This window comes from Eptesicus fuscus, chromosome 15 (assembly GCF_027574615.1).
Source record: "Eptesicus fuscus isolate TK198812 chromosome 15, DD_ASM_mEF_20220401, whole genome shotgun sequence".
Lineage (NCBI taxonomy): Eukaryota > Metazoa > Chordata > Mammalia > Chiroptera > Vespertilionidae > Eptesicus > Eptesicus fuscus.
Window position 1 is genome coordinate 71681665 of NC_072487.1, and position 20745 is coordinate 71702409.

The 20745-nt window shown below is 37.7% G+C and overlaps 2 protein-coding genes across 8 annotated transcripts in view; both read right to left on the reverse strand.

Annotated features, from left to right (window-relative positions):
- Positions 1–8334, reverse strand: part of GOLGA1 (golgin A1) — a 41492-nt gene extending 33158 nt beyond the window's left edge. For 2 of the 4 annotated variants that reach the window (XM_028130805.2, XM_028130800.2), the window contains exons 1-4: positions 8219–8334; positions 7386–7435; positions 6048–6343; positions 1924–2014 (exon numbers count right to left, since the gene is read on the reverse strand). In XM_028130805.2, coding sequence (XP_027986606.1) covers positions 1924–2014; positions 6048–6182 — 226 coding nt within the window. In that variant the 5' untranslated portion in view covers positions 6183–6343; positions 7386–7435; positions 8219–8334. The other 2 variants (XM_028130802.2, XM_054727517.1) reach the window with 2 other exon arrangements.
- Positions 8335–18631: 10297 nt separating this feature from the next.
- Positions 18632–20745, reverse strand: part of SCAI (suppressor of cancer cell invasion) — a 67213-nt gene continuing 65099 nt past the window's right edge. For all 4 annotated transcript variants that reach the window (XM_028130808.2, XM_008155287.3, XM_054727400.1 and 1 more), the window contains one exon: positions 18632–18800. In XM_028130808.2, the coding sequence (XP_027986609.1) occupies positions 18654–18800 (147 nt within the window). In that variant the 3' untranslated portion in view covers positions 18632–18653. The remainder of the gene's footprint in view (positions 18801–20745) is intronic.

Consider the following 20745-nt stretch of genomic DNA (forward strand, 5'->3'; position numbering starts at 1 on the left):
CACCTAGCACACAGTGCTCAATACATGGGAGCTGCTATTGTTATTCATACTGAGCTTGTTGGAAAATACCCAGGACATATGTGAGCTCAGTAAATGTCAGTTCTCTCCCCTGTCCCTTCCTTTCTAACCTAAGTCAAGCTCAGACTATTCTTCCTTCTTTTTTTTTTTTTTAAATATATTTTATTGATTTTTTACAGAGAGGAAAGGAGAGGGACAGAGAGCTAGAAACATCGATGAGAGAGAAACATCGACCAGCTGCCTCCTGCATACCCCCCACCGGGGATGTGCCCGCAACCAATGTACATGCCCTTGACCGGAATCGAACCCGGGACCCCTCAGTCTGCAGACCGACGCTCTATCCATTGAGCCAAACCGGTTTCGGCCAGACTATTCTTCCTTCTATATTAGGGAGGGTACATGTCATTTTATAGTTTCCCCACAACATTAAACAAATGTGCAGTTATTTCACCTGTGTTACTGATACTATTTACACCAGAGGGTAAGAGGACAGTAAAAACTGAGTTTAAAGCAGACTGTAATTAAGAATATGGACTCTAGCCCAGCTGGCATGGCTCAGTGGTTGAGCATCGACTTATGAACCAGATCACGATTCGGTTCACAGTCAGGGCATACGCCTGGGTTGCGGGCTCAATCCCGTTTGGGGCATGCAACAGGCAGTCAATCAATGATTCTCTCTCATCATTGATGTTTCTATCTCTCTCTCTCCTTTCCCTTCCTCTCTGAAATCAATAAAAATATATTTTTAAAAAGAGTATAGACTCTAGTATCAGGCAAATCTGGATTTGGATCCCAGCTCTACCACCCACTACTTGTATGACCTTAACCTTGCTATGTCTAATAAGGCTACAGTGAGGACAAAATGATAATAAACTAACTAGAAATTGGGAGCTACATTACGGACCTTTGATAACTGAACAAACACAGAGATGTCACATAAAATTTGGGAAATTTTGCAGTCTACTGCTTTCACTCCAATAAAATGGGCATAAGGCAAATGGACAAAAAGAAACACAGAAACCACTAACCACTTCACAGGATGAAGCTTTCAAATGTGTCCACTGGTAGAAATAAGAACTCACACTCTATCACAAACATGACCTGCTCAGGCAAAGGATATAATGGAAGTTGTGTAAATTGTAAAGTGCACACAAAAAAAACACAGCGAGAGTTACTGCTTCTATAAAGATGCTGAAGTTAGAAATACTATTGAAATGTGGCCCAGACCGGAATAACACTTACATAGGTGATATGTAGCTATAGCAAGTGGCAACAGAGCACCAAATCCCTCTGGTGTTGAAGAATCCAACATGTGTTGGTCATTCCCTGTAAATGATATCCTCTACCCCTCTCCACCAGAAAGCAAGCTATGCTAATGGCTAAAAAAGACAGTCAAATCTATTCTACATACACTTTTTTTAAAAATATATATTTTATTGATTTTTTACAGAGAGGAAGAGAGAGGGATAGAGAGTTAGAAACATCGATCAGCTGCCTCTTGCACACCCCCCACTGGGGATATGCCCGCAACTAAGGTACATGCCCTTGACCAGAATCGAACCTGGGACCCTTGAGTCCGCAAGCCGACGCTCTATCCACTGAGCCAAACCGGTTTCGGCATACATACACTTCTAATACCTTTTATATCCATGGCTAGAAACCTCAGGAGCAGAAAACCTAAGTTTTGTGTGCTTTTTAAAGTTTAAAACTCAGTTTTGAACTTACACTATTTGGTATATTAACAAAAGAAGAAACAAAGGGGGTACAAATTTCTCCTTTCTTTACTAAGAAAATCAAAATACACCAAAATAACGAAAAGATTATACTATATAGCTATTTTATAGGGAGAGAGGGACAGGGAAGGAAAATTTCCTTTGTTTGTTTTTTATGAGTTCTTAGACATACCAGAAAGTCTGGCCTCTAATTTCCGTATCTGTTCATTCCTTCTCAAAAGCTGAGACGAAAGATCTTCTCTGGAACTGCTTCCATCAGAAGCCTGTTGAGATAGACACAAGAAGTAGTATTCACACATGGGTTTCTGGAGGTGTGAGACCACAGTACTGAACCAGAGAGTGACGACTCTTATTTTAGGTTTGGTTACACTTTGTGATCACTGAAAAGCTTCTTAACTTACCGGATCCTAGCTCATCAACCTATAAAGCAGAAGCAATACTATATCCATCTACAGTACGAAGGAGATGTGAGATGCTAAACAAATAAATTATGTGTGTGTATACATGGTATTGAAATAAATGATGGTGAACAAACCCATTATGATCTTATTACACCAAGTACATAATATGAAATATATGTTTTCAGTGATTAAAAAAAAAGGAAGTCACTTTATTTTTCCAAAGCTAAAGTCCTGGGATAAAGAGGGAAAAGCTCTGTGATGATAAAGAGGGGAAGGCTGGTCTGTGAGGAAGAAACTATTACTGATATCGATAAAGTTTCAGTATCTTCATCTATAAAATGAAGAGATGTCATTCTAAAGCTCTAGAGTGAATCAAATTTTCCTCAACAGTCCACATTATCTTAAAACATTATCTTTATTATTTTGGTCATTGCTTACTGTTGTTAATAAGTAACTTGCTTTATATTTTTACCTTTGATTATAAAATTTTTAAAAACACAGACGAGTAGGGAGAATGGTTTAATGAACATTAATTTTAACAATTGCTGATGTTTTCCCATATTTGCTTCATCAATTTTTATTTTACTAAAGTACTTTAAATAACTTCATGGCCCTGGCTGGTGCTGCTCAGTGGGCTGGGCATCTCCCATGCACCAAAAGGTTGCCCGTTCATTCCCAGTCAGAGTTCAATCCTCGGTAGGGGGAGTGCGGGATGCAGCCAATCAATGTTACAATCTCACATCGATGTTTCTCTCTCTCTCTCCCCTTCCTCTCTAAAATCAATAAAAATATTTTAAGATAAATAAATAACAGGCATCATGGCATTTCATCCTAAATACTTTGATAAATATTTCTAAAATATAAGGACATGTTCCTTTATAATCACAATACCATTACCATACCTAACAAAATTAAAAATAATAATATCTAATATCTAGTAATGTTTCTCAATTTATTCCCAAAATGTATTTAAAGGTGGTTGAACAATTCACTTTAAATCATTGACCCATCTAGCCACTTGCCCATCCACCATGTATGGAGACGCAGTACAGTGTACAGTTAAGAGACAGTCTCTGCAGGCAGAAGGTCCAGGTTAAAGTCCCATCTTCACCACTTATAAAAGTATTGAACTTGGGCCAATTATTAACTTCTCTGTGCAATGGTTGCATATGTAAACTATGATAACAAACATGATGTACTTCATAGAACTGTTATGAGTAAAAAATCAATAATTGTCAAGTCCCTAAAATAGAGCCTTGCATAGTTTTAATATATATCATCTATTATTAGTAGAAGTTATGATTATTACTGTTAGTGACACATCCTATTCTCAGCATTGTGCTAATAAGCACTGGAATAGAGAGAGGTAAAACAAAGAGTCCTTACCTAAAACAGCAGCAGCTGCAGTAACTGCTATCATGAAATACTTGTTAAGAGCCAGGCACTATATTACAAAGTGTTTTATATACTGTACAGCAAAGAGTTAACATCACAGGCCTGAGACTGCCATTTTTAGCAAGGTCTGCTTGGATTTTGCATGGGTTCCCACTATTCCTGATAAGAAAGGCTCATTGTACCCTAAACTGATTATGCAAAAAAAAAAAAAAAAATGGTTTATGCTAACACCTGTTCTTCTTCCAGGAGTCTGAAATTTTGGTAAATGACTAGCCTCCCAATAAAATCCCTGGGCACTGAAATGCTAATGGGCTTCTCTGGTACACAACATTTTACCCTGTGTTACCACATTTGACTGAGAAACAAAGACAGCCTGAAATAAAATGGAAGTAAATGTATTACTAGCAAATAGAGTAGAGAGGGTAAGTTTGGGATATTTAGGAGATGGAAGCCAAATATAGGATATCCCAGAAAAATATATACACACACTTTGAATAATTATAAAGGCAATATTTATTAAAATACATTTCATTTTTAAAATTGAGCTATTAGCTGTTCAAGTGTGTATGTATTTTTTGGGGGTACACCCTGTACTTGTTAACTGCTTGGACACCAAGAAGTGAAGGAGGAAAGAGTTTAAAATGCCTCCAAGGTTTCTTGCTAGTGACTTGGGTGATGAGGAGCACATGTGGAAATGAAGTTACTGAATTCAGTTTTGTTCATTTTAGAATTTAAGATGCCAGAGGAAAAACATCTGGTTGGAGAACTATATGCAGCAGGTATAAGTGTCTGAAAATACGGCAGGATCAGAATGTATATATAGTAAGTTCAAATCAATTACTTTAGAAGTCTCAAAGCAAAGTATTTTCTGAATTCAGGCCAATTTGTATGTCTGATGCATTCGAGATGAGAGCCTTCATTTAGCATGTCAGCATGCAGGTATTTCTGCCTGCATGAAAGGCAATTCAGGTATTTCTGTCACAGAATTCAAGAGTTAAAACTACATCCTTCAGCCTGGTGATCAAATGTGCACTTATATTTCCTGTTAAATATAGGAGGCCAATGATAATTTAGATCTGGTAGTCTTATTGTTTCATCCCAATAACCTAATAGCTTCTGCCATGTAATCTGACCCAGACAGGTAGTGTAAGGAAGGAGGAAGATGAGTCATCTGACCATGGAAACAACTCAAGTGTCTATCACCAGGAGTAGACAGAGATAAACTGTCTTCAAGTGCTAGAATCTTATACAGCAGTACAAATAAGTGGACCACAGCTTCACATAACACAGATGCATTTTAGAAACATGTTGAGCGGGGGGGAGGGGGGGCAGGGAAGTCCAAGAAGACTATAGTATACAATTTTTTATAAAGCTCAAAAATAAGCAACATTAAACAACAAACTGCTTATGAATATATTCATATCTGGTAGGATATTTTAAAAAGCAGAAGAATGATAACACAACATTTAGGATAGTGGTTATCTGGAGGGGAGGGAGGGGAAGGGAACTGGGAAGGAGCATATGAATAGCTTCAACAGTATCAATAATGTTCTAGTTCTATGAATAAGTGACAGATGAACAAGCCGTCATTTTATTTTTATGCTTTATATTTTACATTTACTATATATATATATATATATATATACATATATATTTATATATTTTTTTTTTTTACATATATCAAGTACTACAAACCATTTTGGGAAAGTTATCTGACTTTAAGAGGATCCTGCCATATGCTAAAGACATACTTTTAATCCTAAGGTTTAACATTTACCTTACACAGCAGCATCCTCATTTTTTGAAAACTTTCCAACCACAAAGGTACTTTACAAATAAGGGACATACTGCAGTCATCAGTGCCATCTTTTCATCAACTTTCCCAATAAAAGAGTGTACTTTGGCTCACTCCACATGACACCTCAGAGACCTTGTTAAGCAACAATGGCTTAAAGTATATGTGTCTACAGAGACAACAGACCAAAGTATTGAGAAACGAAATGTAAAAGAAGATGCACAAGATACATAGATGGAAAAAGAGGACAAGGTAAAGAATATGGAAAGGAACTCACAGAAACCTAAGAAAAAATAAACAGAAAAACACCTCAGAATGAGAAAAATCATATAACTACAAATAATCTTTCAATTAAAAAATATACTTATTGGGCCCTGACTGGTTTGGCTCAGTGGATAGAGTGTCGGCCTGAGGACTGAAGGGTCCCAGGTTCCATTCCGGTCAAGGGCATATACCTTGGTTGTGGGCACATCCTCAATAGGGGGTGTACAAGAGGCAGCTGATTGATGTTTCTCTCCCGTCAATGTTTCTAACTCTCTATCCCTCTCCCTTCCTCTCTATAAAAAAATCAATAAAATATATTAAAAAAATATATATATATATACACACACATACACATACATACTTATTGGAACGATCCCTGAAATCTTATTTTAAATATATATTGAGATGGTAACAAATATTAAAAACTATGAAGATACTTACAAAGTCATCTCCTGAGTCAGCTCCCATAGAGGCAACAGATTCCTTGCTCACCGACCGTGGGATCCTAGTAGCACCTCCTGGCCTCTGGGAAACAGCAGACTCTTCTGCAACTTTCTTCTTTAGTTTTGCAAACATTTTGCCTTGTGGCTATGCTGTCCTGATGACCAGCTCTTAAGCCACCACAGTAGTCTTTAGGCCAGCAACCAAGAAGTCCAAGACAAGTGTCTAAAAAGTTCCAGACATCCAGGCTAGCTGCATTCCGTCTTAAATGTGAGTCACCTATGGCAACACAGAATCTATAAATCAGATCAAAGAGAACTCTAAGTTAAACAATGGAGAGATTTCACATCTGAGTTGCTATGTTAAGCTTCAGGTTTCAAAATTAAGTTTCACAATTTACCATGTATACTTAATAGAACACAATTACTAAACATTTAAAAAGCTCTCAGGCACTTCATATGCATATACAGATCAAGAAATTCAGTCTTGAGTTGGTTAAGTAATCTGCCAAAGATTGTGTGGCTAAGTGGCAGGGCTGGTATTTGAACTCAGGATTCTGACTCACAAGTCCCCACTCCCCTCCCCGCCCCCCACCCCCCCACCCCCCCACCCCCCGCCCCCCGGCCCCGTTGCCTCTAGCATACACCGCATACACCCCAACGGGAGATCAAACCCACGACCTGGAATGTGCTCTGACAGGGAATCAAACCCACATCCTATCAGTATACAGAACGAGGGTCCAACCAACCGAGCCATACCAGCCAGGGCCCTACTCTTTTCCTTCAGTACACCATGTTGGCGATGGCACATTAAAGTAAAAATTTCCAGGGTAAACATTAACATCACATAATGATTTTGAAACCTTCTCCCAATAATACTAACTACAGTTCAGTATTGTTGTTTTTAAGATGAAAACAAAAACATGTAACTCAATGTGAGGAATAGGTGTAATGGTATAATGTTCCCGGATGGTTTGCAATCAGCTATTCACCAGAACCTGGCAAAGACCAGGCAAGGCAGATAACTATATTATATAGGTATCAGATATCCTTAAACGTTTCCTGGGAATGCTTTGTGGTTCTCTTTAAGGATGATTAAAATGACCTCAAATCAGTTTCTTTTCATAATATTCAACGAGACTCAAATGCCTTTTCCTCCCAATGGTGTATAAAACACGAATACTCTGGCTCGAACCTTGACTTTTCATGTTTTGTGGAGGATATCCAAGCTCTGCTACCTACCATCTACAAATGACTTTTTACCTCTTCAGGTCATCCATTTAAGTCTGTACAATTCTTCAAAAATGTTACCTTCAGTGTCTGTAAACCACCTACTCACCTGGCTTATCTGCTAGATTTAAAACAGCTTGGAGGTCAAAGTTTTCTGTCCTGCATGAAGACAAAGATAAAATGCATTGGATATTTCTCTCCAAGTGTCAGGCCAAAACGCTAAGGGGGCTGGGCAGGTGGGAAGAGTAGGGAGGATGATTAAAGGAGAGAGAGAAAAACCTGTCACTGACACGATCCTCAGTGAGCCAGCCTCCCTCACCCAGGTCTTCTTTGTATTTGTGATTTGCCTAAGAGTTTCACTCACAGGCACAACAAAGAGCAAAACCCCTCATTGCAGTCGGTGCCTAAACAGACTTCGCACTGGGATCCCTGGGCGAAACAACTTGAATGAGATTACGATTTCCCAGGGCCAGTGTTTCTCAGTTGATTCTGAGTCACACTGTTTACTTGGAGCCCTGAGTCGCACTAAGAAAGTCGCGGGGGGGAGAAGATGGCTAAGTTGGGGAAAAGACAGCTGCTTAACGCCCAGGGAGGCAGGCGGGTACCTGCCGCAACAGTCTGGATCCCAGTCACTCAAGGCTTCTTCCAAACCTGCCTAAGCGTGGACTGTCAAGGAAGGGCGGGACCCACGTCCCTCCCATCTGACAGGAGGGAAACTGAGGCCAGAGGAGTGACTAGTAACAGGTTGCGCAGGGGGATTCCGGAACCGGCTCCGCACTCCCGGGACCGGCAGCCCGCCGGACCCCACCCTCGCCCTTCAGCACCCGGCACCGCCCCCCGCCTGGGGTCTGGGGGCAGCCCCGTCCCAGCCGCTGTGGGGGCAGACCGAGTCCACTGGGAGAGTGAGGGGCCTGCCCGGGTCTCCGGCCCCCGCCCGCGCACCTGCCGCTCTCGGGGCAGCCGGCAGAGCCCCGCCTCCGGGCCTCTCGCGAACGCCAGGCCGCGTCACCAGCGCGAACGGCCGGCCGGCAAGCGGGGCTGCGACCCGGAACCGCACTCGCGCCAGAGCCGGAAGTGACTCCGCGGGGCCCGCCCACCGCGCGCATGCGCCGGGGAGCGGTCTCCGCGGACACCGGGGCGAGCTCGGGCGGCGGTTGCGCCGGACCCGCTGGAAGGCGCGGGGCTGGGCGCTCGCTCCCTTGGGCCGGCCTGCCACGTCAGCGAGCGGCCGAGTCGCGGATGGTGACTGGGTGGCCGAAGCCTTTCTTGTTTTTTCTTTAAGGAAGCGGTGCGGGACGGGGGAAGTGGGAGGAGCCTCGTGGCAAAAGGGGAAGAACCCTATTGGTTTGGTGCGGCCGGCGTGTGGTCTGCGGGAGGGAAGGCTCGGGTCGCGGTTGCGCAGGGCCTACCGGAGCGTCTAAGCGTCCCCCCGCATCCCAGCCCCACGCACCCTCCACAGCCGCTGGTCACTGAGTAGCAGGCAACCACTCCACGTCCGTGCCTCCCTCGTTCCTCACACGGAAGCCCGTACCTGGTACCTCGCGCCCTGTGATTCGTGTTTTAACTTTTGTGCCCGTCACCTACTGCAGCTTACACGTTTTATATCGCAACCCAGGACACATATAATGCACCATTTAAAGAAAAGCTTCCAGAATCATACCCTTATTATATAGTGCAGTCTGATATGTTGCATTTCGTAAAATGCAATATACTATCCATTGTCCACTAACGGGTTTCCAACTTTGACAGATGGCGAGTCCAGAGAGGTAACACTGCCTTGTACAAAGTTACAGTGCAAATGAGGGGCCTCCGTCTGGTCTCCGGACTCCTCGAAGCCAACCAAGCCAACCATTCCACATGGAAGCTGCTCCTGCTCCTGACCCAGACCCAACACCAGCGGGAGGACCAACAGCTTCCTCTCATCCCCTGAACAATCCCTCCCTCCGCGGGTCCCAGTTCTGACCGCCAGGAGCTGGGGAGGGGAGAAAAACAAGACTAGGACGTAGAAGAAATATACAAACTAGGAGAATAAGCATTGAATCCACAACCCCAAATGAGTTTAAAATGTCTGAGGTATTATCTGAGAGAAGCAAAAAAAAAAAAAAACAAAAAAAAAAAAAACAACCCTAAGAGTTTAGAACTTATGTTGTCAACAATTCTTAAGAAAACTTTAACCAAATAATGTTTATTTTCATATTGATACACTTAATATATACGTGGATTCAAGATACAAAATTCATTTACAAGAGTTCACACAGATGAATGTTAGTCACATTCCTAGAGAACATTTATCAATGCAAAAAAAATGCTTTCAGTACACTGACAACAAAAATCAAATATTCTGTAATCTTGTTATTCAATAAACATAAAAATGACAACGTTTAACTTTCCATCCACTAGTATTTAAACGCCCTCAAGGTGGTAGGCACCATATAAAAGAAGAAAACATTGGAAAGACAGGCCTACAGAATCCACTCTGCAGAATCACAGTGTTTACTCTGGAATTCATTTAGTGAAGTAGTGAAAGGCTTGCTATTCTTTATGACAAATCACACATACAAGAGTCAAAAGTTATGAACTCAAGAAAATAAAATGTTTCAATAACCTGTCAATTTCTAAAATCAATGAAGTATTAACAACAACAGACAAAGCAGGAAAAGGCTGCTGAAAAAGAACATTACAAAAAAAATCCTTAAAAAGTATGTATGGCTTAAGCAATCTGGAAACACAACAGACAAGACTTTTACAAGACCACAAAAGTTCAAGTCAAATGATATTGACAATATAATTTTACCCCTTAGTCATTGGAAGTAAATAGCCCCTTCAAAATTTATTCTACTGATAATACATATAAAACTAATAAATTCAAATGGTTTGCTGTCTCACAGAGCTGAGTTAATGGATTTTGTTCTAAAGTATTAACCCACAATACCCAAAATTTAATACAATGAGCAACAAGACTACGTTTCAAGGATTACAGTAATTTGTGAATAGCTAGCTAGGCAACCAAATAGCTTCATTATTTGCACGACAGATTAGCAGCACTTGTATAAGAACTGTTACATGATAATTATTGTGCTTCAATCTCTTGAGGAGAGCTAATAAATATAACTCTATAATCCCTATAGTGTTACAATTCTGTAACATTTCAGCTACAGACAAGCACAATTTTTAAAAAGTATTTCACACCACTAGAAAATCCAGTAATTATGGTCTCCAAATGTAATTTCTGCTATGATTGAAACAAGTGCATTTCTGCCTAATATCCATAATACAGACAATAGGTTCACCATTATTTTCAGGAAAAACAATCAAACACAACTTATTTTTAACTCTTATTTGACTATTTTAACCTTTAGTGATGATTTGCATAAAGAAAAGATATTCAACCTTACAACAGAAACTGCTCAGAGAAAATAACGTGGCCTGAAATGACAACAATTTTTAGAGCAAAGTAAGAGATGACCTATAACTGCTTCATCAGATTCAAGGACTAATGAAACCCCTATTTGTACTGGTGCTACACACTAAAGATAACCTATTTAGATAAATTCATTTGTAAGCTCTACTATGAAAATGTTAGGACATCGTACCTGCCTTTCCTAATATCTAAGACCTTTCGACCTCAACTAGAAGAAATCTACAAAATGTAAGACTCTCTGATTGCTGAATAGCTGGTTTATTAAAAACAAACAAAAAACAATTGGAGAACTAGCCATATGGTCTAAGTGACTAAAGGAACGTATCCAGATAACTGTAAAAAGCCATGAAAACCAAGTCCTAAAATATTTTATTGAATCATTAAAAGTTATTTTTAATAAAAGATAAAGTTTTTTTAAAACCCCATTCTTTAAGAAATAGTAATAAATTTTTACTGCCCTAAAATGTTTAAAGCAATTTTCCTTGCAGATTTTAATATATTACAACACATTTTTATAACTTAGAAAAAATCAGTAACATGCAAAAGGGGGTAGGAATACAATTTTGAAAAATACTGTGGTTATTTATGGTTTGGAAATATTTACTTTAGGGTAATCATATATGATAATTTCACATTTTACAATGGTTGATCATACTATACTGATTTGATGTTTGAGAAAACTTGTGGGTCAAATTGTAATGGTTACTAATCTTAATTTTCAATCATGGACAAATGGACATTTGCAACAGCTTCAAAAGAGAAAGTATTAGTAATATAACATAAAATTTTAAATATTGTTTACTGCAGACTTATATAGGAAGGCTAGCAATAATTCCTTATCTCATTTTGAAAGTGATATAATCACTCAGTCTATTAACTTCCATTCCATAAGCCAACTGAAGAGTAACAATCTGAACCCTAAAATTACCAATGTTTCAATAAACAATACCACACCTAAAAAGATGATTGTCTTAGGATACACTGGAATTGTCCAAAATAGGAAAATATTCCCAATCTATAGTCTGTTCTGTGATCAAATTCAGGCTTTATGATTAAGTGAATGTGGAGTGCAGAATTAATATACTTCAAACTATTTAAAAATTGACCTACTGTTCAAATATGTTTTTAAAAATCACACAAAGTTAGCTTGATAATTAATTTTAGAAATAACTTTTAAAAACACACTAACGAATTTAACAAATATACTTTAAAATTAAGATATGGTGCTTCAATCAATGATTAAGAAACAGTGTTAATACAGAAATGAAATTCTTCTCAAAAGTCAATATTACACCAAATAAATGAAAAATACCAATTTTGGCTTAAGAGAACATTTCATATCTACAGATGGAAATATTTCTATGGCACCAACAAAGTTATATTAATACATTTATCTTTCCCCAATTAAAGGCATGCTCCCTACATCATCTTTTTGACAACCCTTCTCTTCAACAGGTGATTGATTCCATTCACACATCAATTATTTTTCCTTCAACAGAAGGCATGCTTAAGAAGTCTGTGTTCAAAAACTCAGTGAAGCTGGGACATCGTGTAATATTGTTTTGAAATTCTAGAGTGAGGAAGACGAATTGCCTTTAAAAAAAAAGTTGTTTTATGGGTGTGTGTTTTTTTAAGTAAAGTGGTCATAGTATCCACTATGAAGGTCTAGCAAAGAAGAGGAGGTCTAGCAAAAATACATATGAAGGATCAATGTCTAAGAGTACAGGAGAACGGGGGGAAAGGCGTGGTTTTCTATGCAATTCTTACCTTACATAACTGAAAAGTAACTGGCTTTACAACTGTAAGAGTCAGAGGTCATATTCACAATGTCATTCTCATCTACTGCATCTATTGCTGCCACTCTCCTCAAATCAATGTCCGCACCAAGCCCAAATCAGTTCTATGAATTTTAAACAGCATAGCACTTGCTCTGCATTTCTCCAACTGCAATGAATGATCTGGTGATATCAAACACTATAAATGTTTCCACCGATTTTTCAGAAATGGTACATTACCCATTTTTTATATTTATAACTTTATTTTAAATTTAAGACTGTAATTGAGCAGGGTTATGAATAGTTGACTATTTTATTAAAAATACAATGGAGAGGCAAATGTAATATTTTGAGGGTGGTAAAATTGACTCCTGACTCTAACTTCTCTCTTTAAGATAATTTAATGTTGGATCAGATAGATTTAATCTTCTGAAGAATAATCGGGTGAACAGTTGCTTTGCAGTTTATTTAATCATGCAAAAAAAAAACACCCCAAAACTCTATTTCTGTGGTGACTGTATTCAAGTGTATATTAAACGTCTTTTACCCGCTTCCATGCAAATAAACTTGCCCAGTGAAGACAGAAGTAAGTGAACATTGATATTCTGTGATATTTCATAGGTTCACAAAGTGGCAATGTACATAATCACTATCCTCTTATCTCCCCCACCTGTCATCTTTGGTAGAGGTTTGAAGGCCCAGATCTTAGAGCACACCACGCGCCTCATATTAAGAATCCTACCCTCATGTGTGAACATGTCATCAATCTACAGAACACAAGTGGTCTCACAGAGACAAATAGATACAGCTGGAGGCATTGTATTCCCTGGAAGCATTTTCTCAGATGAACGTACTCATCTTTGATATGCAGCCCCAATAAGAAATATCCATAGTCAGTAATGCCAAGACAGGACTAAAGTGATCACAGCTGCTGTAAATACACAGATTAACAACCTCCTTTTTGCAATAAATTCCACCCCACCTAAGTAAAGCCTTCCCCTAGCCTACCTAATCCCTCTTTTCTGCCTCACAGAGACATATGAGACATATGGGTGAAAAAAATTGTTGCAAAATTAAAGTCAGTATCAGGTATTAAAATGGTAACTAGGAACATATTCCTTATTTAAAGGGCATTTTCCTCTCTACTTTGAAACATGCTCAATCTTTTCCACAGCCCCTTGATTCTTAGTATAAATACTTTACGACTCAGTAATACTCAGCTATGGATTAAGAAAATAAAGGACTAATATAGCTTAAGAACCTGTAGGTGTCTCAGTTTCACATACTTAGGTTTTTCAGGTTTATGTCGCAAATTTATCATCAGTTTAAATGAAAATTGGCAGATGATTTTAAAGCTAAGAATATCCAGCTTTCTGTTAAAGATCTTCGTATCCTAATTTCAACTCCAAATTAACCCATTTTATCCAAACACAAGCCCCTCAAAATAGAGGCTCATGAATGAGATACAGCCACAACCTAATTATAGCAGCATGAACAATGCCACTATGATGTCCTCACAGAACTTAAATAAATTCAGCCCACAATGGATATGGGTATATAATATACACATACTATATCACTGCATACCAATATATTTACAAATATGTACATATATACAAAAAGTATACACAGAGATTGCATTTAGCGTCGTAAAAATATACACATGCCATTACAAATAAGAATTTCAAATAAATAAAGTCAACAAAAGAGCTCTCAATGTAAATACACTTTACACTCTCCAAACACACACACAGGAACATATTCTAGTATAAACCAAAATATCACCAGGAGACTCATACCATTGATATTAACATCAAATCTTTTACTCACTTAGGGTGGGGAGGTGGTTCTGAATCACTGGCAGTAGCCAAGTTTGCAGACCTTCATACCTTACTATATTATTTCCAGTCAGGAATGTCCTCTGTATATCAGGCTGATTACAAGTCTCCGTGGATAACTAAGTACAAGGTTTTTCAACTGAGTCCAAAGCCCTTCTAAGAGACAGAAAGTTGCTAAGTCACAAAGATCAGAGATTAAACTTAAAGAAGAATGCTACAGAAAGATCCATAACTGACATACAAAAAAGCGTATTTGTTGATTTTCCCTTTACCTCAACGAAATTCAGTTCAATCACCATCTAATACACCTAATCACTTTCAGGAAATTCTATTACAAGAACAAAACACAGGGCAGAAGCCACAAGTGAAGAAAAATAAAACCCAGCTCTTAGGTTAAAAAAAAATTTCAGTCATAACTAGATTGCACTTTGCTTTTATAATCTCAAAACATTTCAACTTGGTAAAAATATAAAGAGTACAATAAATTCTATGTGCTTTGAGAGGTTTTGAGAGCACCACTTCCTAAGAAGAAAACACAGACACACAGACACATACAATATATATATATATATACACTGGCTAAAATCAAAGACAAAATGTCTAACTTATGGACTATAAGTTATAATAATAAATAAAAATTTGCTAGGGCTGACTCATTTACTGGTTTTAATATTTGATATTAAAAATACCATAATCTTTGTGCCAAAATATAAATCTCTTATTTCTTTCTTGTTCATTATAGAAAACCTGAGCTACTAGGAATGACTGGGCTGAGAGTAGGAGATTTGAGTTCTAACACTAGCACTGTGAATAAACTAACAATTTTTTTTTTGGGGGGGGGGAAGTACCTTAGATTTCTCTTCTGTAAAACAGGGAAGAAAAGTGCTCTACCGACTTCAGAAATATATGGGAAGAGAAAGAGAAAATAATTCCATTGTGCTTACTTTTGTTTTGTGTATAACTGACTTTTTGCAGTCTTACACTTTCTGTTTTGTTTACGGTGATTCTTACGAGAGGTGAGAGACTATCAGAATCTCCAGGGGGAGTTTGTGCAATTGGAAAACAAAGAAGTGCCCTTTTCTATTGCTTTGCTTTGTTCTTAGTTCCAATATTTAAGTTTCTGTGAATTCTAAAAATAAATAAATAATAAGCTTGCTCTTTTTATATTTATAAGGGGGGGGGGGCAGTTTGCACTAAAAAAAAAAAAAAAGAGATTCTTTGCCATTGCCATCTAGAGCCCACTGGGGTGATTGTCCTTTTACGTTTCTTCTTCCTTAATTAAAGTAACACCTTAAAATGTAGAAGCTGACCCTGCCGGCATGGCTCAGTGGTTGAGCATCGACCTATGAACCAGGTCTTGGTTCGATTCCTGGTCGGGGCACAAGGCAGCCGATCAATGATTTTCTCTCATCATTGATTTTTCTCTCTCTCTCTCTCCCTTCCTCTGTAAAATCAATAGAAATACATTTTTTAAAATGTAGAAGCTAGGTAGTGGGTACAAGAGGGTTCATTAAACTCTGTTTATGTGTAAAACTTTCACAATAAAAAGTAAAACCATACACACAGAGAAGATAAATATGAATTGTTTGCACAAATGTAATCTCAGGAAGGCCTCGCCTGATCACTCATTTCTACATTGCTCTTTGCCACAAAACAAACGGAAAAATGTCTTTACCAGGCCCCGAATTTTCTTCACACTACTTATAACTTTCTAATATAAATTTACTTAGTTAGTGTATGTATTGCCTGACTCCTCTTACTAGAATGAAGCTTCATGAAGACCAGAATTTTTACGTCTACTTTGTTTGCTTCTCCAGTGCCTGCAACAAAATCCGGAGCACAGCTGTTCAATACACATGTTTTCTGAAGGCCTGAATGAAACAAGAGCTCAGCCTTTCTCAGCAGTTTTCCTCTCAAGATCACTTTGGTTCGCTTTAAAATTTTAACTACCAGTGAGGAATGACACTACTATTAGCTTAAGAAGCCAATGCCATCATCTAAACCCTAGTTGTGATTTCTAATCACAGAAGCTCTAATATTTCAGATTCTCTCTCTGAACTAGTTTCTACAACTAAGTGAGACCCAGATATTTTCTTGAATAAAAAACTAGTTAAATATGATCTTGAAAAGAAAATGTTGTGTACACTGAAATCAGGAAAATTAGTTTTCCAGGTGATGGGGGGTGGAGAAATCAGTATCTTTTGGAACCAAGAATTCAAATTATAGAACCACTGAGTTGGACAGGATCTAAGGCTAATGCTTTCATTTTATAGGTTAGAATGCTAAAAAGTAGAGACATGTAGACACCTGCTAAGGACATACAGCTAGTTATCAGGGAAGCAGGATTAGAACTCAGGACTCCTAGTTTTCAGACCAGTGTTCTTTATGCTAAACAGGTGAGGATAAAGCTCAGGATGTACAATATCATTTTAAGCATTCCTGTGTTAGGAACGTTACTGGCACAGAACTTTGGGAGAATTGAAGCAAGAGGTCAGACAACTAGGCCAGTCTATTGCTGGAGTCTAGGTGAAAACCTCGGTGACAGGAAAGCGGTGAATTTATTAAGGGGCTGAGAAAAAGGGAAAGTGGTCTTTATCTGATAATGGAAAACAACCCACTAGCAAAGGTAATCTCTATCCAGAATATCTTTTCCAAAGCTTTCTGAAATATGTTTAAAAGAACAAACAAAAATAATTAAAAAATTAATGAAACAGGAGTGGCTCGGTGGTTGAGCGTCAACCTATGAACCAGGAGGTTGCAGTTTGATTCCCAGTCAGGGCATGTGCCTGGGTTGTGGGCTGGATCCCCCGTGAGGGGCATCCAGGAGGCAGCCAATCAATGATTCTTTCTCATCATTCATGTTTCTCTCTCTCTCTCCCTTCCTCTCTGAAATCAATAAAAAAAATTTTTTTAATTAATAAAACACCACAAAGTCCCCCAAAACCAAGAACAATAACTTCAAGATATCAGATATAGTATCAGCAAATTAGAACAAGTATATGAATAGCTCAGACTCAAGTAATTCTCTATGAAAACCAAGTTAAAATATAACAATAAAATTTCCCGAGGGACATAGGAAAGAGGCACCAAAGCAATCATCTCATTTCCCCTGGGACCGCCTGCCAGAGGTAGAATGTGAGCCTGTGCACAGAAAATGAAGTAGAAGGACTTCTGATGCATGACTTTCTGAGTGGAGTCAAAAGGAAAGGGGGAGGGAGGCCAATATCATAGCTAGTACCTGTGAAATTATGAAGGGGATGATAGGGAAGAAGAACACAAAAATCTTCATATTATATACTGAGTCCTATTTAAAATAATAAAAAACTTGTGTGTGAATATAAAATATTAAGTATAAGAAGTTTTAAAAAACATCTTATTGCCAAATTGTCAATGCAAAACAACTTCCATCTTAGGTTACATAACAATTCGGTTGCCCCCAACTAAAATTAATACCATCTCTGACTCTGAAGTCTCACAAACTTTAACTCTGCAAAAAAATTACAAACTCTGTACTGTACGCCACAGACTTCAATCTAGACAGTCTTTAAACCTGATCTTATGAATGAGGAATTTACATAGAATTCCTACTGGAAATACTGTATTAAAAAGCTGACAATTTGATTTTTAAGTGAAATATTTAAAAGTTGTTCTTTTTCATTTCTAGCACTCAAAGTCTAACAAAGAAACCAAAATATGCAAACATATCTCATAAGACAGGATTCACACATTCCAAATGATATTTATCATTCTCAAGATCCCAATTAAAGCTTTAGCTTTCAGGCGCAAATCAATCTTACATAGTTTTTGAAATTCTGACAGTATTTAAGCAATTTAAATGATTTCAAGAACTGTCTCGATTATACTCTTCACCCATTTTCTACCTACTAACTTGGAATGAAAAGAAATATCATGGCAGGACTCTGTTCTAGATTTTTAGTAGTCCATGCTGGTAATTTCATCTCTGTGAACAATTACACTGTAAGGTCCAAGTTTAAGAGTTGGATTTTCCTCATTATACAAAAATAAATAATTTACTCTTCGAAGAGTGAGAACAGTGAAGATTTGAGTGTAGGATGAGATGCTGGAGGCAAGTATCCGTACCTCAAAACCAAAAAAATAAAAATCCCCAAATTAAGTGAGTTTTTTAAAAGATCTGAAAGATTGTATTTTAAAACAGTCACCCTAAATGTTTGCACAATGTTTTAGGTTTGTTTTTAAAATGGTGGTCCTAAATTAAAAAATAAAAACGAAGTAACACCACTATGTGTCTGTCATCACATTAGAAAACGGCACCATTTAAAATCTGTGGCAAATGAAAGTGTTTCGACAAGAGGGTTTTTGTTTTAATAGTCATCCAAGGTATTTTCAAAGAACACGTTTCGAACATCCAGAATGGATGCCAATTCCAAAATGTGCTTCTGGAGATGAGGGTTCTCCACCGTTTCATCCCTTGGCAGTTGTGGATATGATTCTGGGTAATTCCGTGTTTCCTAACAGGCAGAGAAAAGTCAAGTTTTATAGTTTAATGAAAGAAAATTATAAACATTAACATTATTGTTAGCATTAACAATATTAAGGAGTAACAATATGTATTTTTCTTCCATATTGGTATGATTCTTATTGGTAACATGTTTTGAACATAGAAAATTGCTGGCATGTGACCACTTTGATCTTAAAAAAATGATAACTTCATATGGTTCAACCTCATCTATTAATTTTGTGAGTTAGTTCCCAAATATTTACTGGGGCTGATCATTTCTGGGCACTGTGGAGACCATACAATTACCACTTGTTAGGGGAGAAAGCCTAGCATATTTCAACAAGTATTTCTTAAGTAAATGAATAAGAAGATTTGTAGCAGAAATTAAAATGAGAGAAAAACCACGAGAAGCACTGAGAAGGTCAAATTAATGGGCCTTTGAAATTAACAACAGGAGAGGGAGGTGTCAAAATGACTAAGATTTCAGGACTTGAGAGAAGGGTTGGGAACAACTGAAAGAGAAGTAAAAGAGAAGATGATCTGGGGATAGTAGAAAGCTTCAGGTTTTAGGTAGATTTTATTTTTTAAAATATATTTTATTGATTTTTTACAGAGGGGAAGGGAGAGGGATAGAGAGTTAGAAACATCGATGAGAGAGGAACATTGACCAGCTGCCTCCTGCACACCTCCTACTGGGGATGTGTCCACAACCAAGGTACATGCCCTTGACCGGAATCGAACCTGGAACCTTTCAGTCCACAGGCCGACGCTCTATCCACTGAGCCAAACCGGTTAGGGCAAGGTATATTTTATTTGTGGTAACAGGGTAGTAAAAATAGAGCTGCTTCCCAACCAGAATTTGAAAATTTAGGGCTGTATCTTAGAAGACAAGTTTGAACGGTATATGTATCTTAGAAGACAAGTTTGAACAGTATAATCTGCATGGAGAGAAATATTGCAGCCATAAAAATATATGAGATTTCTAAGAATATTAACAAAGAGTAAAAAAGAAAGAGTTCCTAAAAAGGGAGATGAAAGTTAAGAAAAAAAAAAAAGAACAGAAAATAATAAAAAAAGAGAAAATAATAATTCTGTAATTACATGAAAGCAAAAGAAGAGGACAATTTCAAGAATCAGGTAATTCTCACTTGGAATTTTGTCTTCATTTGGTAATTTCTATAGACCATAATTTTACCACACATTTAAAATTTTCTGAAGAAGTTGCTACTTTTCTGAAGAAGTTGCTACACAGACATGTCCTATATTCAAATGTCATTTCTATTTCTCTTATTCCTACAAGCCTCACGCATTACACATTACAAAGACCAAATTTTGTTTTACTATACTAATTATTATGAGTGCTAACGATAAAATGTTCAAAAACCCTAAAAACAACAACAAAACCTCAGGAACTACTTGGGGGACTACTGTAAGCTGAACAATTCTCTCAGCTCACACAGGGTTGGGAGATGTTTGAGTTCTGAGCAAGCATTCCCCGGAGTGGAGAGGATTTGTTGAAACGGAACATATGAAAGAGACCCCAAAAGAATCACACTTCTTAGTTTTAGGCTGAAATAAGTTGCTAACTATATGCTAACACTACTCTAAATCCACCCTAATAAGTTTTTTAAAAAAGCTATGAAGAGGTCAAACAAATTTGCAAGTAAGTTCATTCCTGCCAGAACAAAGTCTAACACTTTTTTTTTCCCCTAACACTTTATAGAAAGACAACAAAATCCAGAATTCAACATCATAAAATTCACAGTGCCTACAGTTTAGGGAAATTACTAGGCATACAAATTAGAGTATGAGACCCATAACCAGTAGGAAAAACAATAAAAATAAAACTATAAATGATAGAGAATATAGTATTAGCAGATAAGGACTTTACCTATTACATATACATTCAAGAGCACAATGAAAACATAAGTATAATGAGAGAAATGAAAAGTATA